Source organism: Poeciliopsis prolifica, unplaced genomic scaffold (assembly GCF_027474105.1).
Source record: "Poeciliopsis prolifica strain line A6 unplaced genomic scaffold, Auburn_PproV2 SCAFFOLD022, whole genome shotgun sequence".
NCBI lineage: Eukaryota > Metazoa > Chordata > Actinopteri > Cyprinodontiformes > Poeciliidae > Poeciliopsis > Poeciliopsis prolifica.
This window is the reverse complement of record NW_026562397.1, coordinates 472,864-494,132: the sequence shown is the minus strand read 5'-3', so window position 1 is coordinate 494,132 and position 21,269 is coordinate 472,864. Positions and strand designations below refer to the sequence as shown.

Below are 21,269 nucleotides of genomic sequence, written 5' to 3'. Positions count from 1 at the left end.
TGAATAAGAGGTTGCTAGACATCCATTAATCCATCCATTTTCTTTACATCCTTGTCCTGAGCGGGGTGGCGGGTCGGTGTCTTCCTCCAGAGGACATTTTGGGCGAGAGGCGGGGTAAACTTGGACAGGTTGCCAGTCTGTCGCAGGGTTGGTACTTTTTTGTTCCCATAAAGCGGAGAAGAATTGGCAAGCGAGCAGAGATTTGATCCGACAGAGACAAGTTTTGAGCGCGAGGAGAAAGGTTTGAGAAAGGACAGTGGATATCTGAGAGATCAGAAGTTTTGTTTAAGCCTTACTACTCTTGAGACGAAAGAGATGAAGTCCTGCTTTCAAACTGAAAATATGAGCAAAGCACTGCAAGTTTTGAGAACAAAAGACACAAAATACTGCTTTCAGATTGAAAATGTGAGCTCTCGCATTATGGCAGGAAAATTCCTCCACAGTTGTGGTTTCATTCTGGTGACAGGAAGGAATGGTGCGTTCAGGAACGCCCGCTCTCCCTGTGAGCCAATAGGATGGAGTCATGGAACATGCGTTTTTACGCCACAGCGCCATTGCGGATTTTGGACCCTGGTTCCAGTCTGTCCATAGCGCCCATTCACACATAATGGCTGTTCGTGTGTTAGAAATAATCTTTTTCTTTTATTTTGCCTCCCACATTCCTATTACGTTGTTTATTGACTTACAAGCTCTGCTGCCTGAACATGTTTACCCCCAGCCGGTAAGTTGAGACCACAGCGTCTTGTTCATCTGTTTGCTCGGAGATGATTCACCCAGTCTTTCCCACCAGCTGAAGAATCTTCTGAGGTGGTATGCAGAGGAGTTCAAAGACCCCATGGTGCTGGATCCTCCTGAGTGGTTCAAGTCGTTCATTTTCTGCGAGGCTTTTCTCCAAATGCCATTTTTCCCCATTGCAGCTTATGCTTTTCTGAAAGGTTAGTAAACTTAAAAAACAATGCGTGAAACCAACTGCTTAAACAAACAGAAAATGAAAACAAGGTGAGGCTACTGCTTCTGATTTACATCTCTGCGTTAGGATTTGGAAAGGGAAAAAAACCTAGTCAGTTCCAGGTCTTTAAAGTTAAGCTGTGGACACTACATAACTTTAAAAGACTAGAAAGACCTCACTAACAGACTGTTCTCATGGTTGAAAGGTCACACCATCCATATAAATGATTAGTTTCATTAGTAGTTGTATGAGTGTATCAGTGGACCACATGCCTAATAACTGAACTTGCTGAGGGACCACAGACCACAAGATTGATTAAACCGACTGAAGCCAGCTTAGGTTAGAAATACCTTTATTGTCCCTTAGGAACATTCAGCAAAAAAGTGACAGGAAGGATACAGAGTTACACAAAATTACAATTAATAATAACAAACTCAGCAGTAAGGGAATGCACTGAGCCTAACACAGACTTCAGGCTCAGTACATTGCAGGAGGTCACCGGGGGATGACAGGGTAAAAGATGATGTAAAGCGAAAATATGAAGCTTTATGGTGAACAACAATAATCATAAATCATTACTTGTAAACAAAAACAGAAACAGTGTGTGAAATATTGACCACATGACCTGGGATTTAAGAGGAACCATATCTGTTAGTCTTTAGGAAATTTGAAATGTTTCAAGGTTCACTGGTAATTTTCCCAGAAGTGGATGTCCAAATAAATTCACTGAAAGATAAAATTCTTATAGAAACTGCTAAAATAAACCAATAAAATTGGACTTATGTGAAAAACCTGACAAAACATAACAGAAAGCATCTTAAACTAACTAAAGCAGGGTGGTGGAGGAGTTTGGGCTTGATTTGCTGCCACAAGACGCAGTCACCAATCAAAGATGTCTAAAGTTAAATGTGAAATCTAGGCATCATGTGCTCTTGAACTGGAAAAAAAGCCCCCAAGAACAACTGCAGATAGGTGGGAATAATCAAGCTTGAACTAAAGAAGCTCTGTGTGGAAGAGAGGTTCCTCCACAACCATGTGAAACCTTGATAAAAATGATTTCTTTGCTTCCATTCTGTTTCCTTTTGAATCTCAGTAAAGCATAATGTTTTGTTGTTGATTTGATGTTTAAATTGCTGAGTTTTAACACCTGGTAAAGATCAGATTATGTTTAATGGCCTAATGATGTGGTCAGAGTGCACTTTCTATTTACATAATCAGTGAAAAAGAAAGTGAGAAAAAGAAGTCAGGATGTAAACTTGCAAATATGACTTTTGCACTGTGTATCATGTCCGTGTTTTTATATCCTTAGTGGTTTAAATGTCAGTGAAATTCTGCAGCCAGATGAATCTTCTCCTCATCCCTCTCATCTTCCAGGTGGCTGTAAGTGGATCCGGACTCCTGCCACTGTGTATGCCACGCATGTTGCCACCACGCTGATTCCCATCCTAGCCCACATCCTTTTCCATCAGTTCCCTGTCAAACCTCACCCTGGCCCCCAGACTAACTGGGAGCGCTGGCTGCTGGTCTCCATATACGCGCCGTACCTGCTGGTCCCTGTGCTGCTGCTGCTCACAATGATGTTCTCCTCCAAATACAACCCCTCCTCCAAACCTGGCAGCACATCAGGCAAAGCCAAGAAGAAAAACTGAATTCAACACAAAACTTTGTAATTTACCTTGATTTCAGAAGCAATCGTCCTCCATCTGGGAATGTACTCTTTAAGATGCATTTATAAAAGAGCTCTTGTGAAACATGTTTTGAAGTGTCACTTGAGAAGAATCTGCTTGATGAATGTTAAATTAGTTTGTTTTGCTTGTTGTGAGTTTTTAGCTCAACCATTTGACTAAGTTTTTGTCAATTAATCTTTTGATTATCTAGATAATAAAAAGGATTATTGATATTATTCAACTCAAATATTTGTTTGATTGTTGCTCCTGTAAGATTAAAATCAATAATCATAATTACACTGGTGTGATTTAAGTTCATCACAAATGATACTGATAGGAGGTATGTTACACACATATTGTAGCTCAGGAACGATAAATCTGGTGTTAACAGGTTGGTATCTGTGACCCCAAATGAAAATCTGCTTAGAGCCCTATTAAGACTTGGTCCAAAACATTTAAAAACAATTTTCCTCCCTTTTCACACATAAACAATACTATTGTCAGATAAAACCCCATAATGGACATTACAGTTTGTTACTGTAAGGTGTCAACATACTGAAACACTCCAGGGCCATGAATGTTCAGCAAGGCTGAGAATCTGCAGCTGTGTGAGCTCTTTACTGTGGGCTCTGCCTCTGATCTGATCCTCAAAGTATCAAAAAAATACAATCATTTCAGTTTTTGGAGCCGTCAGAACAATTAGGGACCACAAAACTTTGAGACTGAGCTGAGAATAGTTTTAATGATGAATTTAAGCTTTATTACTTTTGTGTAAAAAGTTGAAGTATTAAGGACACTATTAAATAATAACACTGACAATGTTTTAACTGGCAGCTGCAACTGTCTGGGTGAAGAGTTACTCATGTTGCATACCTTATGACAAAAACTATGCAACTACTGATACAAAACACAGATATTGCATAGCATTGTCTCATTTCTCAGCAGAACGTTCTGTAAGTATAAAAACTAAGAGCAGATGATAAAATGTTTTGAGGTCTGGAAAAGAGTTTTTCCTCCTTTCAGCTCACTGCACATATGAAAGTGCACACTGTCTAAGAGGTAAAAAGCAACAATCAGATGAACACAAACATAATTGGTTATTTAAAAAAGGGCAGAAGAATGTGTGATTTTTTTAGACTTCTCTTTGATTGAGCCTCAGTTAACCCATTCCTTTCAGTGGGAAGTAAACCTCTATTTGTCCATCTCCAACATACATGCATGTTAAATCCTATTGTGTTACTGCTAAGTGCTTCACCAGATGGCTCTCTATATCAGTTGGTTGTTAATCACACGATGTTCTGTGCTGGATTATCACAGTCATGCTGTCCCTGAGACATACTTCCAGTTTTCTCTCTCTGCCTCCACGTCAGATCATTCAGTCTTGTTTTTGTTTTTTAATTGCCCTGTGATGGACTGTCGACCTGTCCGGGATGTATCCGATGCACCGGTTCCAATTCCAGCCACTGGAGGGGGTCAAATCTTAATGTTCTCCCCATTGTTTAAAGAGACATTTCAGTTTTACAAAGTGTGCTATGTTGCATCACTGCAGAGACTGTCTCATTTCAGTGAGATTATAAATATTGCCCATGCTTCTCATTTTTGACCCTATCACTTTTATCTGATAATATATCTACATCCAAAAATTACTTGGTTGTCCTGGACCTTAGTTGTGTACTGTTTCACCACACATGTTTGGTAGAGGAGCCAAAACATGTAGGTTGTTCCACATGAACAGCAGAAAAAACGTTATAACATAAAGATAGAGACTGCACATCTTTTTGCCGAGCTTAAGCTTATTCGTGTAACGGATTAGTTCTTGTAGCGGAAGGACATGCCGTCAGTTTGTGCGGCGGCGGTAGCGTATAAAAGCAGAGCATGGCACTATTTATGGGTATTGTTGAACTCAGTGGCAGGTGGTAATACTGTGGCCGTCCTTGTAATATACTGGAGCGTTACAGTTTATATCGGTTTAGTGTCTTGTAATTGGCATTAAAACATGTAATTGCATGTGTCAGTAGCTGGTAGTTAATTTAAAGTAGTCGACGAAGATAAATAGTGACGTTCGAAGTTTCCCCAAGGAAGAAACGGGCGCTCGGCTGGGAAAACGGCAGTGTTTATCAGCATCGAGGGACGTCTTCTGGACCTGTACGACTTGTGGGAGATGACCAGTAATTTGGTCTGCCTTGTGTGGATGAACAGGAGCTCAGTGTTGACATTTTTAGGATGTTTGGGTTAATTGTTGAACGCAAACCTGCTGCTAATGTTAGTTAGCTAATGTTCTCTATAATTTGCCTGTATTTTAGCAAAGCGGTGACCCATTGAGCTCATGTTATTGTTAGCATGTTTGCGCAGAGCTGCCGTGGTATGCAGCCATGACGCTTGGGTAGCCGCAGGGTTATGTCACGGTCAGGCTAACGCAGTGTTCTGCAGCTGCAGCTGATCCAGGCTTCGCAAAGTCATGTCTCTTCGGCTTCCCATCATGTAGACGATCCACCAGGACAAGTCAGGTGACCGGGCACAGAGCAATCGTTCAACTGGGTCACAGACAAGCAGACAGCTGGGGCTGACACAGTTAAGCTAAGGATTGATGCTACCCTTAATCAACGCCGACTGATCGGTAGTGATATTACAAACGTTCCAGCCTTCTCGCAGGGCACTTGAATGCATCATCTCCGGGCTCCAGCTCCTGTTTTTACCTTATGGGAACATCAGAGGAACCTGCCATGAAATAACTGAAACTAAAGCAGCATCAGCTCGGAGCGGATCTGTCCCCCTCTGAAGAGGACATCAGAGTTTTGAGGCATCTGAGCTGATCTCCTTCCCCTCTCACGATGGAGACTGTGGGAGATTTTGAGTACAGCAGGAAGGACCTGGTTGGACATGGAGCGTTCGCAGTGGTGTTCAAGGGAAGACACAGAAAGGTAATGAAATGGATCGATTCAAATTGTGCGACTCTAAATATTCCCGCATAGAGAGGACGAGCACCAGTCCAATAATAAAATGTGGGTCAGTGAGTGGAGAGCGCAGCTCTGCAGCAGTATGTGGGCTGCCGCCTCCTCAGGATGCTGATTTATTTAACATTTTAGCCAAATATCGGAACCTATAGGCGCTTTGAAATGATAGCAGTCACTCTTGTTGGTCCTCAATGTATTTTATTCACATTGTGCATCTTGTAAACAATTAATAATGTTATTTGATTCATTCATGAAACGGATGAGTCAGGCAACAGTCAATGACTCGCTGACGTCCTGAGGTAGGAGTGGCTGTCTATTTAAGAATACAAGCCTTCCTTATATAACAGCTGCACAGTGTTCATTCATGCTGGAGATCAGAAACCTATTAGATTATAAAATAATGGTAGAGAAATTTAATTATATCCTTAAATCTGACCATGCTATGAGGAAATCTGGGCTCATGGGTTTGTTTGTTCCGAGTAGAACAAACAAACCCATAAAGAGCAAATAGAAGCACATTGTTCACTCCAGCTCATGTAAAATGCACTTTCGTTCACTAAATAGAAATCTATAAAGTAGCTCTGCAGAGCCACTTAACTGAGTCCCAAAGCAAGACTAATGAGATGCAAGGTTATGTTTGTCCAACTGTGAAGCGAACATGTCAAACAGGAGGCATAATAAACATCCTGCAGATTGTGACTCCATAGTTTTCTCCTGTTGCTTGTCCCTGTTCTCTGCTGTGTCTCCCAACCGCTTCTCGATGCTAATTCCACTGTTGCTCAGACTACAGTCAGCTGTGATTCATAAGACATCATTGCTATTTTAGAAATTGAGAGCTGGCTTCTGTTTTTAAAGAATAACGCTGCAGGCCATAATAACTTTGTGTGTTCTGTTTAACTAATAAATATATATATATATATGGAATCTTTAGTTTTAAAGTTTGTCTCAGATCTTATTTTGGGGTTGAGGGTTGGGCTAGCTCTTTTCTAGAGTAAGTAGGCTGGTGCTGGTTCTGTTGTTGCCTCACCATTCAGTGCATCGCATTACAGTCATACCAACAAGGCTCTGTGAACCATGTGACACAGCTTTTCTTCCCCTTGTACACATCATATGTGATGGACCGGTTTAAAACATTATGGTGCAAATGGACAAAAATAGACCATGCTTTAATGAGGTTATTGAGAACTTCTAAAATCAGACAAATGCAGCAACCAGGAAGTAGAGCAATAACAGGCATTTTATAATGGTGTTTGGTCATTGATCTGAAGGCAGGATGACTGAAACTGAAGACAGAAATATGTTATTTGGGGATGGATCAACTGTGTCAGATGTTACAAACGCATCATGATAACTTACTCTAACCTGTTTTCTCCTCTGTGCTGTAAAGAAAATGGAGTGGGAGGTGGCCATTAAGAGCATCAATAAGAAGAACCTCTCAAAGTCCCAGATCCTGCTTGGCAAGGAGATCAAAATCCTGAAGGTGAGCAGAATGATTCAATGCTTCGCACTCACAGAAAGAATGATCTGAAACCTGAGTGTGTCGTCTCAGGCTTGGTGGAGCTATTCATTGCACTAGCTTATATTATCTATAGCATATTAATGCTGCCATTTATATATCATGATGTTCTCTTTTTTTTTTTTACTCAGGAACTGCAACATGAAAATATTGTGGCGCTTTATGACGTTCAGGTACGTGAAAAAAGCAGTGTGGACTTGGATGTGTCTGAATGTTGTGTCCATTTTAAATTGACCGGTATCAGTAATGATCTTCGATTTCCTGATTCATAGTTGTTGTTTTGTCTTATTTAGAGATGCACCAATTGAAGTTTGACTGATTTCCGTGTGACCTGGTAATTCTAGATGATTCTGTAGACTCTACAATCTACATCATAAGAAAACATGAGATCACATTGATTATATTACACATAGCATGTTTGAGGGAGAAGTTTCTCTAAGAAATCTTTTGACTATTTTAATTGGAGTTCAATGTGTCCAGATAAACACAGCTCCATACTTCAAGTATCCCTTGTAGTAATTCCTGTCTTTCAGAATGTTCTGAAATTTGAAGTGACTTTTACCTGCTGTAAAATATCTCTGCTTAAACAGAATCTCTTTCTCCTACATATTTGTGCTCCTTTGGCAAAGACTGTCAAAGGTTTGAGCACTTGTGTTGTGCCTGTGTTTACATTGCCACTGCTGCTGGCATTCTGGTCATCAGCCCATCTATCTATATTTATATCAGCTCTGCTGATGTCACAACTTCATCCAGAGCCAGATTGCAATGTGCCTATTTGAAACCCAGCCTCTGTTAGTAAGTAGGCTTTGAAAGGTAATGCTTGTAATTTTGATTTGAAGTTCTTGATAGAATGAAATGACAACTTTATTCCATCTGGTCTATAAAGCATTCAACTTTTCATAAGTCATGCACATTTCCAACCAGAGCTACCAGTTGTATTCCTGGTGGAAAAGGCCTCATCAGGGTTGCATGGTGTGCTCACAGCACTCGACTTGTGACAGATGCTGGAACAGATCTGCTGTTGTTATTATTATTCTTTTAAATATTAGTATTGTTTTAGGCTATAGCACCACTCTACTTTTTTGTGTTTACACCTTGATTGGAGGTGCTGCGCTTCTCGGTTTAGCAACCGAGAAGGATCAGCTTCATATGTAAGCCAGTCTGTTTAAACTGTACCATAACATGCAGTCACACTGTGGTGAAGGTGTTTTTGTCCTGCTTGTGGTCATAAACATAAAGTCATGTAGTGGGTTCTTTTCTGAGGTTTGGGTGTACAAGTCAAATGTCAATTTGGCTTCATAAAACTTTTGGAATTTTAAAATATTATCATTTAGCCTTTTGACCTATGAAAAATGTTTCTTCAAACAAGAAGATAAACGATGGAAAGTAAATGTCAAAATCAGTATTGGACCTTGGTTCTAACATTGTGACTCAGTCATGTGATGCAGAGATGTTTTGGTTTGATCTATGAGTGTTTTGGACCCATCTGGGCCTGCTTAGTTATGTGGCAACAGAAGCAGCTACTGTAAAAATATATTGAAAGCGAGATGTGGGGTTGCTGGTATGTAGGATTACAGATTACAAGAAAACCATGGAAAATGGTTGCTAAGAGAGAAATATAACTCAAACATCATATATTTCACATCTCTAGTGGAGTGTTTAACAGGAATCTTGATAAAGTTGAGCTCTAAATATTTTGGGTATAATTGTTTGTGCTTGTAACCTATCGTCTATATTCCATTCATCTACTTGGCTGGGCTGGGGTTTGGTGAGATAACTTTGGCTTCAGCAGTTGGAAGGATTTACTTCCTATCAAGCAGTCATAGTATGCTTAAGCATCTCACCTGCCTCACACAGATTAACACACATAAATGCTCTGCTGTAAAAAGACTGGAGAGCTTGCTATGCAGAATGAGGGAGGACATTTCATCTGAATGTACTTGAATCTGAATTTCTCAGATGGCAGTTTGATCTAAAATTTGTTAAGCATTTTAGATCAAGAACTTCAATGTTTAACAATGTCTTTATAAAGACATTTATAAATCCTACAACCGCTAAAAACACCAATGTCTTTATAAAGACATTGTTAAACAGTGGCCTGTTTTTATTGTATTTATTCTGATCCAAACTGTGTAGTTTTTGTTTCTGGCCAAATACCAATATTTAAATATCTGGCTTGCCAATTCTGATTTTCATGATTTTTTTTTTCCTTCTCTGTAAAGTTGATAAATATAGCAAGAAAGTTGCTGAGTTGGCAAAAGTGGGGTGACTATTAACAGATATTGTGCAGCCATGTCTTTATTGGTAGACTGTCATGGCAAAGCAAAAGAGGACAGTAATTGATTTTTAGACCCTTGCCGATGTCAATAAGATCAGCTTCACATGCAAGTATTGGCTGATTGCAGACCTGTTATGTAATAGAGTATGTAATGGATTTCTGTTTCTTTCTAGGTTTTTCACTTAAATGGCAACAATAACCATCCATGCATAAATAAAGATGGAATAACTAAAATTAAGGCTCTTCATAGAGTGAAATCTAGTTGAAACTTTATTGTGGGACTAGCCCTTTCAAGTGGGGAATTGTACAAGAAAACAAAACAAAACTTGACAATACTCATCAGGGTGAATGTTGGTAACGCTTTAACTGCTGTCTGGCTGTTCAGATTTCTTTTTTTTTTTTTTCCTGCATTGAGCCTTGATATAGCCATACCCTGTTACGTGTTTGTTTTTCAAATGCCATGTTAGATTCATTGTGTTGATGCATTTTGACATGGCATGTCCGGGTGTTGTGGAGGTGTTTTTCCGCAACATACAAATTTGACCACTCACTCTGAGGGTTAAAGTTCCACACCACATTGCTTAGCATTTGCTGCTGCGTTCTTGCGCAGTGTGACGAAAGAGGGAATCAGTTGCGAAGTGAGATACAAGTGATTTTGGGGATTGGCAATCACCGATCATACACTTTTTTCAGAGAAATCGGCTGATTATACTCGGTGGTCTATCGATTGGCACACTGCTAGTATCTTGTTGTTTAGAATTGTTGAGAAATCTTGATCATTATAAGTAAAATCTACTGGTCAGAGTTTAAAAAACATAAAGGTTTAAAATTCAGCCAAAAAACTTCTGATTGATGCATCTTTAATTTCAGGGTGCACTAGCCCTGTGTCCTCCACTTTTAATCAAACTGTAGTTTGTCTGGAAAGTCTGTTTCATTTGGGGAGATGTGGATGCACAATCAAACTCTGATGCTGACCAAAAAAGTGTAACTCTGGCTAGCCCACAAACCTCTGTCTCTGTTTGGTTAAAGTGAACTCTGGTTCAGTTTGAATTCATATGTGAACTCCAAGCAAACCGAAGACCGTTCCAAAAACAGGAAATTGACTACAGTGCAGGGCATTCAAGGAAAATACAACCAAAACAAAGGTGTGTGTCTAGCTCTAGTGTAACTGGCCAAAAAAATTAATAATATATATCACAATAGACACGTGATCAATATCAGTAGAAAATACATCTGATAGAATGTTGATAGTTTCACTGAACTCTGATCTAGAACGGCACAGCATTCTGGGGGATGTTAGCAGAGAAAAGGCTTTAGTTGCTCAAACTCTCATGGCCAGCTAAGGTAGGTGGTATATATTAAATATATATATTAATATATATATTAAATGTTATATCCATCCAGTCATTTAAAGTATGGTGATAACCATTTTTTGTAATATTCTTTTTACTTGCTGTTTATCCTAATTATATCTCAACCATCTGCAAAACTGGCTGCCATTGCATTGTCTTACCACTGAAGAGTACAACCGCATGTCTTTGTATGTCTAGGTTGTGTGTGAAAGTGTTGCTTCACCCCACATGTGACTCATGGGATATAATTGGGCAAAAACAGTGCAGCAGATACAGACAGCATTCTTTGTTGAGTTCTGTGGTAGCAAACGTTGGAGCTGTATCATGAGAGGTTTGTTTAGGCTCCAGGCCCAATCCGACAGTGTGGCTTTGTCTTTGGAGGGGCCCATGTTCATGTCCTAATTTCTTGAGACATTCCATCTTGATTGAGGGGAAGTGAGAAGGAAAGGGGGCATAGCCCTCTTTCCAGATATATCCAGATATATCTGGATATATCTGGATCTGCTTAGTCAAATGGGGAGCCAGTTGGAGTTTCCTAGAAAGCCTACCTTCCTTTAGCAGTTTGCTTTCCAGACATTTGAGTGGGTGGAACTGAAACGCTTTCACTGCTAACTGAGACACGTGAACACACTCCCAGTCACCTGCAATGTAACATGTGCCACTTATGTTATGTTGCTTCACCACAGGAGCAGGAGGTAACACGCATGATACACACCAGCCTGGGCCGCGGGATGATACACATCTACTGTTCTTTAGCTCCAACTGTTCCTGGCCTTTCACCCTCCCGAGTCGTGTTTTTCTGCTCGTTCTGACTCGGTCACTGTTGTGTGTTGCTGCTTTCCTGAATGGACAGGCTTGCGTTTGCGTGACATTGCTCGCCTAGTTGCTACGAACTGCTGTTACACACAAACATGTTCTCTTGCACACACTCCTGGTTCTTGTTTTTTTCCTATTCCACATAGTGTTACACAACTGTCAGCTGCTGCTGTTAGAATGTGACGCAACGACCCAACAGCCAAATAAATGCTGGTTTTCAGACTCTTGGCAGTATGATTTTTGTTTGTGTTTGTGCTGACTTTTTTTCTTGTCTTTTCTGCTGCCTTAATTTCTCCACAGCAGTTTGTTACTTTTAGCTGTTTGGGAAACTGTTATATGACTGTCAGCATGTTCTGATGACAGAGATGGCTATTTATAGCAGGGTTGTTTTGGAGGATTTTGATCTAGAAAGGGTTGTTTTGGAGCCTAGCCTTTGGTTGGTAGACCACCATCTGCAGTCAAAACCCTCCAATTTTATCCAAGACAGTGTGCTGCCAGAACACACTGGGCCATAAATATGATCTGAACAGCCATTTCTTTCATAACAGTTAGCTGCTACTTCCTCTAACTGTACAAACAAAGCCTGGGCTGTGTGCAGCCTCCTCCACCTGCCTTGTTTACAGCGAGCTGAAAACTGAAGCTTCTCTCATCTTCGTGACAGTTAATGGCCTCCGTTTTCTGCAGGAGCAGTTTTCCATGCATCAAGGAGGTTGTTTTTGAATAACAGTCATTAAAGATTATTATATGAATGAACCATTGGATGTAACAGAGTGTGTTTCTGAGTCTTATCGATTACCCTTGTCCCATCCAGTGATGAGGTTGATGCCAGGCCCCACACACAACTTACACCTGTTCCCAGTTCTGTTCTCTTTAAACTGTGTTGCACAATAAATCATTATGCAACCTCCCTCTAGCACACTTGGATGCATACAGTAGCCCCAACCCCCTCCTTGTCCGACTACCTGCAGATGGAGAAACTGGAGGATTGAGTTGGTCTATGTTGAGGGTTGAATGGATCAAGACATGAGAACCTTGCACACAAGCTTGGCTTCTGACTAAATCTGCAGCATGACAGTGCTGTATCAGCAGCCTGCTATTTTATGCTGCTGTATTGGGACTCATTCAAAGGTGATAATACACTTATCAACCTTGTGCTCGGCCAGCTGCAAATCTTGGAAGGAAAAATTATTTTGTTTAAGTTTGGAACTCTCAAAAGGTGATGAATTCTAGGGGTGGGAATCTTTTAGTTTTTTTATTCTTTATGTAAATTTTTGGTGTCTATGATTTGATTCAAAATTCTTAATTTCTGTTCAATATATGTGCAAGTGATACTCATAATTTACTCTACTCCGCTTTGCAAGAATGATAAATGGAGACATTAAGTGTCTTTTTTAAATTTTTTTAAAATTAAGTTTCAAATATTAAACGTGCTTGGATGTAATTGCTCCATTCCATCATTCTCTGTTTTGCTCTAACAAAACGATCAAGAGTGCTGTAGAAAGCCTCCTTTGTGGATAACAGCATTTCAATTTACACCCAAGCGCTTTAGCCTTTGACAGTGTATGTGAAAAATTTACATAATTTATCACTGCTTTGGCTAAATGTTTCATATTCGTGTTGCCTTTGGACACAGAAACTTGATAATGGGAGCAATCTGTAGTGGTCAGAAGGTCAGAGTCTATATTGCTGTCTGAGCTCATTTCTGTCTGAAATCTGGTCACATTTATTAATCTTTTCAATAAATGAAAATTCATTAGAAAATAAAGAATTCAAAAAAATTAAAGGGGGAATTGATATTCAATATTTGTGGCAGAAACTACAGATAGTCATTTTGAAAAATGCTTAACATTTATTTCAGTTGTTTATTAAGCTGACTCATTAAACCAGGAAGTTTCTATAGAGAAATGTTTCATACTAGTACTTAAGTAAAAACACATTATGGCTTGTAGTAGACTTCCACCACCACACTCTCATTTCACTCTGTATTGTTCACCATGGTTAACATTTGTATTGGACAAACCATGTAGAAGTTGAGAAGTAACAATCAATAAAAATGTATTTATGGTGACACAAAGAAGTATACTTTAAAGTGGATGTTTTCCTGTTGCAGTGGTGAAGCAGACAGCTGCTTCAGGATTACTGATTCTGCCTCCTCTCTTCCAGGAAACTCCCAGCTCTGTGTTCCTGGTCATGGAGGTAAGTTTAGAAACTTGAGTCAGACTCTGAAAATTATTTGTCCTCTAGCTTGCTTGTGTAAGTCTTCCTCTCTGTCCACTTCCTGAGTCACATTGGCAACAACTATTAAAGGGGCAGTATTATGTTAAATCCACTTTTTTGAGCTTTCCATAATGTTATAATGCTATTCCCTCATCAAAACATATCCTGGAGTATTATTTTGATTCTTTCATGCATGTTTCAGAAATCCTTTAATTTCCATGGCAATCATTCAGTTGTCACTAGAACAGATCATCAGATGGAGATGACTAATACATTTTTAAAATTGATGCTGGAGGACCAATCTTGTGTTGCTGATCCAGACTCCTGCTGCTGTCTCCCCTTTACAGTTCATTCACAGCAGTGTTTACATGTGAAAAAATGTCTTGATTGATTTGAAAACAAAAAACTGAATGTATCATTTATATGAGTGCAAAATTAATTAATCCAATCATAACTAAGGTCCAATAGCCAGAGTTGTGTTTCAAGGGTGGAAATAATTAGCCCATAAGTCTCTTAAGAAGGCAGAAAGCAACAAGCAGCTTCTGAGCATTTCTCTTTTCTCTCAGAAGGTCAGCTTTTAACGTCTTATCAGCCCATAGTGTTCCTCTTCTTAAATAAGGGTAAATGGTTGACAGCAGTGATAAGGCTCCGGACATCCTGTGCATTAATTGATGATCGTGCTGTTATCAGAGCTAGGACTTGAACATGAGCAGAGACACACCCTCAAACACTAACTGTATGTTGTCATGATGACATAATGCACCATTCAGCTGAACTATGTTGAATCTGATGGTGTTTGTTGTCTTCACAGTACTGCAATGGAGGTGATCTTGCTGACTATCTGCAAGGTAAGGCTCTCGCTAATCTGTGTGACATGCACACAGATTATCATGGATCAAAGTTAATAAAGCTGCATTGGAGGGAAAGGCATATGACTGCAGTAGCTTTTTCACATGTAGTTGGGTGTGGTGGGGATCCCTGTGCGAGATGGCTAGCCCCACCTTCAAGACGCAACTCCTCCTCAGATCTGCAGTTTGTGTATAATTGAGGTGGTGGAAAGAAGTCATTCTCTCTGTCCACTTCCTGGGTCACATTGGTCCCTCATAAATAAGCAACAACTATTGAAGGGGCAGTATTATGTTAAAGCCACTTTTTTTCTTTTTTTTTTTTAGCTTTCTATCATGTTATAATGCTTCTCCCTCATCAAAACATACCTGGAATTTTGCTTTGGTTTTTTTTTTCACACATTTGAGAAATCCTTTAATCTCCATGGCAGCCATTGTGCAAAACACCTCGAAGGTGGACCTAGCCCCACCTTCGAGACGCAGCTCCTCCTCAGATCTGCAGTTTCCAAGCTTTTTGTGTCAATTTAACATGTATTTCTACTATCAGCCTAAAATTATTTCCCATTCATGAATCACTGGTTTATTTAGTTGCTAGCTGATGGGATGAAATTAATAAACTATATAATATACTAATAAATATCTTTATGGGCTGTTAAACTGTTTGTTTATATCTAGAATGTGTACATTTTAGTAATGTCTGCAGGAGGAGATAATTGTGCCAAATTGGAAGGAGAGGCCAGCTACTCTGGAGAGTTGTCCTGACAGGAAGAACGGAAGATTAAGGGTCAATTGCGCTTAAGACCACACATGCAGGAAGACGGGAAACTCCATTGTATAGAAAAGATATATAAATGTGTTAGCAGCTGGGTTTGTTGTTTGCTCCTCCCCTAGTTAACAGCTTCCAATCTTGTAACAAGAGACCGCCCTAATGAAATAAAATGCAATGCGGAAGAGCGTGCTTCAGAGTGTGGGGTTTGGAAAACTGAGATGGAGAAGTCTTCCTTGCTCTGCTCTCTTGCTCTTTTGAGTGTAAAAATCTTGAATTGTCTTTCTCCTTTTTTCCAGTGTATGAGAATATCCAGGTGAATGAACCCAACACTAGCACAAATAAATTTTACTCATTAAAATGTTTTAAAATAGAATATTTTATTTTGTGTTTAGCATTTGAATCCTTATAATTCTGAGTTTTAAACTGAAGGCCAGGTTTTTGAAAGTCAAGCAAAGTATGGAAACTCCCTCTTTCTGGAATTAAATAACTGGTGTAAAGGTTATCTGTATATACTATATAGAGAGAGAGAGAGAGAGAGAGAGAGAGAGAGAGAGAGAGAGAGAGAGAGAGAGAGAGAGAGAGAGAGAGAGAGAGAGAGAGAGAGAGAGAGAGAGAGAGAGAGAGAGAGAGAGAGAGAGAGAGAGAGAGAGAGAGAGAGAGAGAGAGAGAGAGAGAGAGAGAGAGAGAGAGAGAGAGAGAGAGAGAGAGAGAGAGAGAAAAATTAGTACTCTAATTTACATCCTGGATCTATTTTTGAGTAACAATTATTTTTTCTGTTTGCTTTTTTAAGCTAAAGGTACTCTGAGAGAGGACACACTGAGGGTTTTCCTCCAGCAGATTGCTGCTGCCATGCGCGTCCTTCACAGCAAAGGAGTCATCCACCGTGACCTCAAACCCCAGAACATCCTGCTGTCATACCTGGGCCGCAAGAAGTCCAGCATTAGTGGCATCCGCATCAAAATTGGTAATAGAATAAGAAAACAATGCTTCTTTTTTATTCACATTTGAAATTACAAAGGTGGTGAACAAAATTTTTCTATAAGATTGATTGGAATGAACACATTTAAAATGTTTCTGGTGGAGTCACCTTCCACTTTCTGAGTTCCATATGGAGTTTATTATTTTTTTCCCCACTCTGTTTTGCAATTTCCTGAAACATTCCAGATTTTTAGAATAAATGTTGCTGTTGTTTGTGATGACATTGGTAATCACTTCTGTTCTGGTTTTCTGTCCTGCAGCTGACTTTGGTTTTGCACGATACCTCCAGAACAACATGATGGCAGCCACACTCTGTGGCTCACCAATGTACATGGTCAGTTGATTAGAGAATGCTTATTTGTTTTATATACAGAACTATGTTTCATTTATTTTATTTTTTCACACACTTAGTTCTAAAAGTAAAATCTGCACAACTATGTATTTTTTTATACCTACTTGTATATGAGTGGGGATGGGAATTGATCAGTATTGCAGTTCCAATTCCATTATTAATCTCACTTACCGATTCTCACAGAGTGAGGAAATTAACTGCAATCCAACATATACATCATATGTTATTCTATTCAAATAAAATTAAAGCTGGCTTAAGATATAAGAATGTTTTTTTTGAATGAACATTTCATCATGAAATGCAGCTTTCTGCACATGAACCGTTTTTGTGCAGACAAATATGCACGTTTGCCTTTTCATGAAGGCTTTTTCAAGACCTGAGGTGTGTCCAGCTGTGGAAATCATTTGGAGCTAAAAACTGATGTGGTTCATATTGTTGAGTGATATACAGGGTCAACATTTGGAGTTCTTACCTTTGCCAGGAGCTTGCTCTGTAACTCCTGTTGTGATGTGTTCTATCAGGCCCCGGAGGTCATCATGTCCCAGAACTATGATGCCAAGGCCGACCTGTGGAGCATCGGAACGGTCATCTATCAGTGTCTGGTTGGCAAACCACCATTCCAGGTTAATACGATGCACAAAAACCATAGCAATCAGATAGGTGAGTCAAGTAATGTGTTCTAACATCACATATTTTATCACCTTTCTCAGGCTAACAGTCCACAGGATTTGAGGATGTTTTATGAGAAGAATAAGAATCTACAACCTATGTAAGTCACAATCTTTGTACTGATGGTTATCTGCTTGGTATTAAACATTATTTTCATTTACTATGGTTCTGATCCTGGGTTGAGTCAGTTGGGCTCTTCCAAAATAAGTAATTGAGCTCCTAATGCAAGATGTTATGTATTGGAAAATTGTGTTACAGAGTGTAGAAAAAGATGAGTACTGTTTAGAAAAATACTTAAATTGTGACCATTCACATTAATGCTTGGCTGGTCGAAGCCACCACAGCCTACTTGGAAACAGCTGGCTTTGTGCTTTTTAGACATCATTCTCTGATATTAATGTTGACATTCTGCAGAATCCCCAGGGAGACATCTCCTCAACTTGGTGACCTTTTGCTTGGGTTGCTGCAGAGGAATCAGAAAGACAGAATAGACTTTGGTGAGTCTTTTCTCTACATCAGGAGTCTTCAACCTCCTTTTCCAAAGCCACATGTGACTCACCCTCACTGCACTGGCTTTTCAAAACTGATACAGACATGACCTATGCTTTATACGACAAATGTAATGGGGTGGTTTTAGCTCTCATCGCTGTACATTTTTACACATCTACATAGAATTTCTACAACAAAATAACACTAATAGTGCAAAGAGATTAAGTTTATGCTTGTGGAGGATGTGAAGCTCTAATAAATAGTACTGGTACCCAGAAGCAAAATCTCTTAAAGTGACGGCTACATTTAATTACAAAGAACCCAATGCACAAACATGCAACAGAACTCAAAACTTTTTTCATTTTCCATTCATTGGTCTCATTCTAAGAAAATAACATGATTCATTCTTCTTTTAAAAAGTAGATTTTTTAAAAAATGGATTCTGAGTATTTCATCTAATAATAGCATAACAAGAACAAAAATGACTATTGAAAATACTTGCTGAACACTTCTCTAAGTAATGAGTGGCTAATGAAAGAGGTGTTGCACATCTTGAGCTCTGCCTTCAGACTTGTTGAAGTCTTATGCTCTGTCCTATATCTGTAATTCCCTCCTCTGCAGACACATTTTTCAACCATCCTTTCTTGGAACCATCATCCATCATCAAAAAATGTAAGTACAAAGATTACAAACTTGGGAAATTTTTCAACCCTACTGCAATACAATGCATAGTAAATGCTAATAATAGGCACTATGTTTCCCTCAGCGTGTCCAGTACCCGTCCCCAGCGTCCCCAACGTGACAGAAAGTCCCTGTGGCTCCTCCCCCTCTATCCGCTACAGCTCTCCACCTGTGAGTTTTATGGTACTTAATAAATCCTTGTTCAGAAGGGATTATTGTTAAGTGATTAACTGACTGGCCTCCATTGGTTGCCACCTTACTGTGGGGGAGTGGTTTGAGTGTCCCAGTGGTCCTAAATGCTATGCTGCCAAGGGCTTTTTTTGCACAGTGGCACATTATGGTGAATGAAGAGCAATGAGTCTCTGTGTGTGTTCTGCTGACCTGTCTGGTCAGCAGAACACATTTAATGGAAGCGATAGGTCAGCCTGGAAGCTTTAACAGCACCTTTGAAGGTGCTGTTCAAAGGTGCTGCTCTTCCTCCTCTTAATGGTTCTTCCACAGTCTCTTCCAGATATGCAGACTTTGGTTGAGGATGGTTTGTCATCGCCTCCACTTGGTCCCCCCAACTTCCTGCAGCTGTCCAAGGAGTCTGCAGGAAGCACCAGCAGCAAGAACTCCTCCTGTGACACGGACGATTTTGTTCTGGTGCCTCACATCTCCACTGACAGCTGTAAGTGTCCCAGCAAGTACTCCGTTATGCGGAGCACATGCTGTTTTAGTCCACTGAAGTCTACATTAAAAAACAAAACAAAACAAAACAAAAAAAACAACTTTGACCCCTTTGTCTTCAGTAATTCTTAAAGCCCAGAGGTTCAAGAATGGTAATTGCAGTAAAGCTATAAAGTTCTGTCCAGGAGTTTAAATGTCATTGACATATAGAATTTTCTGCAAATAAGTACTGCATTCAAGCAGAGATTCGCGATTGCCGTATTAAACACCTTGATGCAATATCATTAATTTATTTCATGAAGGATTTTTAGGTTCCAGTCGCCTCTATTTTACAGTAAATTGACAGCAAAGAGGGTTGTAAGAGAGGGAGAAGACATGCAGCAAAGGGCAACTGTAGGCTTGTCACAATAACAAATTTTGCTCTGGAATTAATTGTCCCAGAAATTATTGCGATAAACAATATTATCATTTTGAGACCATTGTTAACTAGCAGCATAAAAAAATTGCATAACAATGCAAATACACCCTCTGAGATCAATTAACGAATTTAAAAAGAACATTTAGCACTGAACCTGGAAGAGATTTTAAAATAAAAAAATTGTTATGGGTTTGGGAGAGTTTTTATTAGGCAATGTTCACGTTCAGATCCTCGCTTGATGACTGGAAAGACGGGGGAGGTGAGCCATCCACAACATGCTACCCTGAGTCGTTACCCATGTGGCCCTAATCAGAAACGGCAACGCATCTCAGTGATTGTGGACTGTCAATAGGACGGTCCCCAACCAACCAGCATTTTAGGTGCAGATTTGTTGGTTGCATTGTTTAGTGGCTAATGTTTTACGACATAGCAGCTCCACAGGGCCAGTGGTTCACCACGGTCATTCAGTTTAAACCTAAGCGCTCCCTGACTTTTAAACCTGGCCCGCTTTATGCTGCGCTGTGTGGAGGCCAGGAGCCTGGTAAGTAACTCAGGTAATGGTCATACAGTCACAGGAGACAGCGCTGCTCCCTCTCCATTCATTTCCATGGAGCTTGCACAGTGAAGCGACTGTTGCTTGCCCTCATCCAGAAGAGCGAACGGCATAATTTGTGCATATGAAAGTTCTAGCTCATTCATGCAGACCTGCACATGTGGGCTAGTGATTTGACACAAGAAAATGGAATATTGTTAAACTTTTGTTGCTATCGTGTCCTGTTTGTTGGGTTCAGCCCAAGTGGAGAAAAACTGGCATTACCAAAGAATTGAGAGGGGAGGGAGTAACGCAAGGCACCAGAGTGAAGCTTTTTGTCATCCAGTCTCCAGTAAAAAGAGAGAGACACAGGGCCAAAAACAAACAAGCAATATTACCCTTTATTTATTATCGAGCTCATTTTAATTTATAGTGTGATTAATTAATTGTTTATTGCGACAGGTCTAGACAACGGACAGCCGTGCCCTTAATTTTCCTTTTTTAAACAGCTTCCTCTGACTTCATCCTTACAGAAAACGGCTAATTCTGAGGCATCTTCACTCAGTAACAACTTCCAAAATGAAGACAGTTTATACTTCAAACTGTTTGTGTTTAAGATGTTTTGAGGTTAAAGTAAGTTTTGAGGTTCCTTCATCGGTCAGGATGACAGCAAATTCCTGTCACCAGATTTCTCGGTGCAGCTAATATCTTCAGACTTGCATTAGAATTAGTTAAGGAATCAGTATCTATGTTGCAAATTTGTTTATTGAATCTGAATTCATGCATGTAGTTTTTATTTTCTAGGACGTAGTAAACCCTGATGTTGATGCATTTAACTCTTTTAATCTCATGCAAGCCCAAATTCTGTCTTAGTCCACAGAACAGTGGTGTTTCTGCAGGTAGTTCATCACAAAACTGCCCGTTTTACTCAGATATTGTTTTACTTTAATTTCCACAGAAAATTTAGATATTATTGTTTAGGACCATGTTATGCTTTACAAGGTGTCTGTGCATATTAAAACAATGTTAAATTAAAAAGAAATAATAATAATCAGATAAGTTGGTTATAAATGCGTTAATCACAGGTCTTACGTTTTGTTGTGGAAGGACAAATTAAC

General features: G+C 39.7%; 2 protein-coding genes across 3 annotated transcripts in view; both read left to right on the top strand.

Moving 5' to 3' along the window:
* The first annotated feature begins 412 nt into the window (after positions 1–412).
* Positions 413–2,852, top strand: tmem97 (transmembrane protein 97). The gene is made up of 3 exons (XM_055045491.1): positions 413–721; positions 791–935; positions 2,324–2,852. Exons 1-3 carry the CDS (start codon positions 524–526, stop codon positions 2,596–2,598), a joined length of 618 nt encoding a protein of 205 aa, XP_054901466.1. The 5' UTR covers positions 413–523; the 3' UTR covers positions 2,599–2,852.
* A 1,672-nt stretch (positions 2,853–4,524) lies between these two features.
* ulk2 (unc-51 like autophagy activating kinase 2) overlaps positions 4,525–21,269 on the top strand; it is a 31,703-nt gene continuing 14,958 nt past the window's right edge. The window contains exons 1-13 of one of the 2 annotated variants that reach the window (XM_055045486.1): positions 4,525–5,537; positions 6,958–7,050; positions 7,218–7,259; positions 13,696–13,728; positions 14,561–14,597; positions 16,154–16,327; positions 16,602–16,675; positions 17,215–17,316; positions 17,404–17,462; positions 17,777–17,859; positions 18,473–18,523; positions 18,618–18,703; positions 19,034–19,202. In XM_055045486.1, the coding sequence (XP_054901461.1) occupies positions 5,448–5,537; positions 6,958–7,050; positions 7,218–7,259; positions 13,696–13,728; positions 14,561–14,597; positions 16,154–16,327; positions 16,602–16,675; positions 17,215–17,316; positions 17,404–17,462; positions 17,777–17,859; positions 18,473–18,523; positions 18,618–18,703; positions 19,034–19,202 (1,093 nt within the window). In that variant the 5' untranslated portion in view covers positions 4,525–5,447. Of the gene's footprint in view, positions 5,538–6,957; positions 7,051–7,217; positions 7,260–13,695; positions 13,729–14,560; positions 14,598–16,153; positions 16,328–16,601; positions 16,676–17,214; positions 17,317–17,403; positions 17,463–17,776; positions 17,860–18,472; positions 18,524–18,617; positions 18,716–19,033; positions 19,203–21,269 lie in introns of both variants that reach the window. The other variant, XM_055045485.1, reaches the window with a different exon arrangement.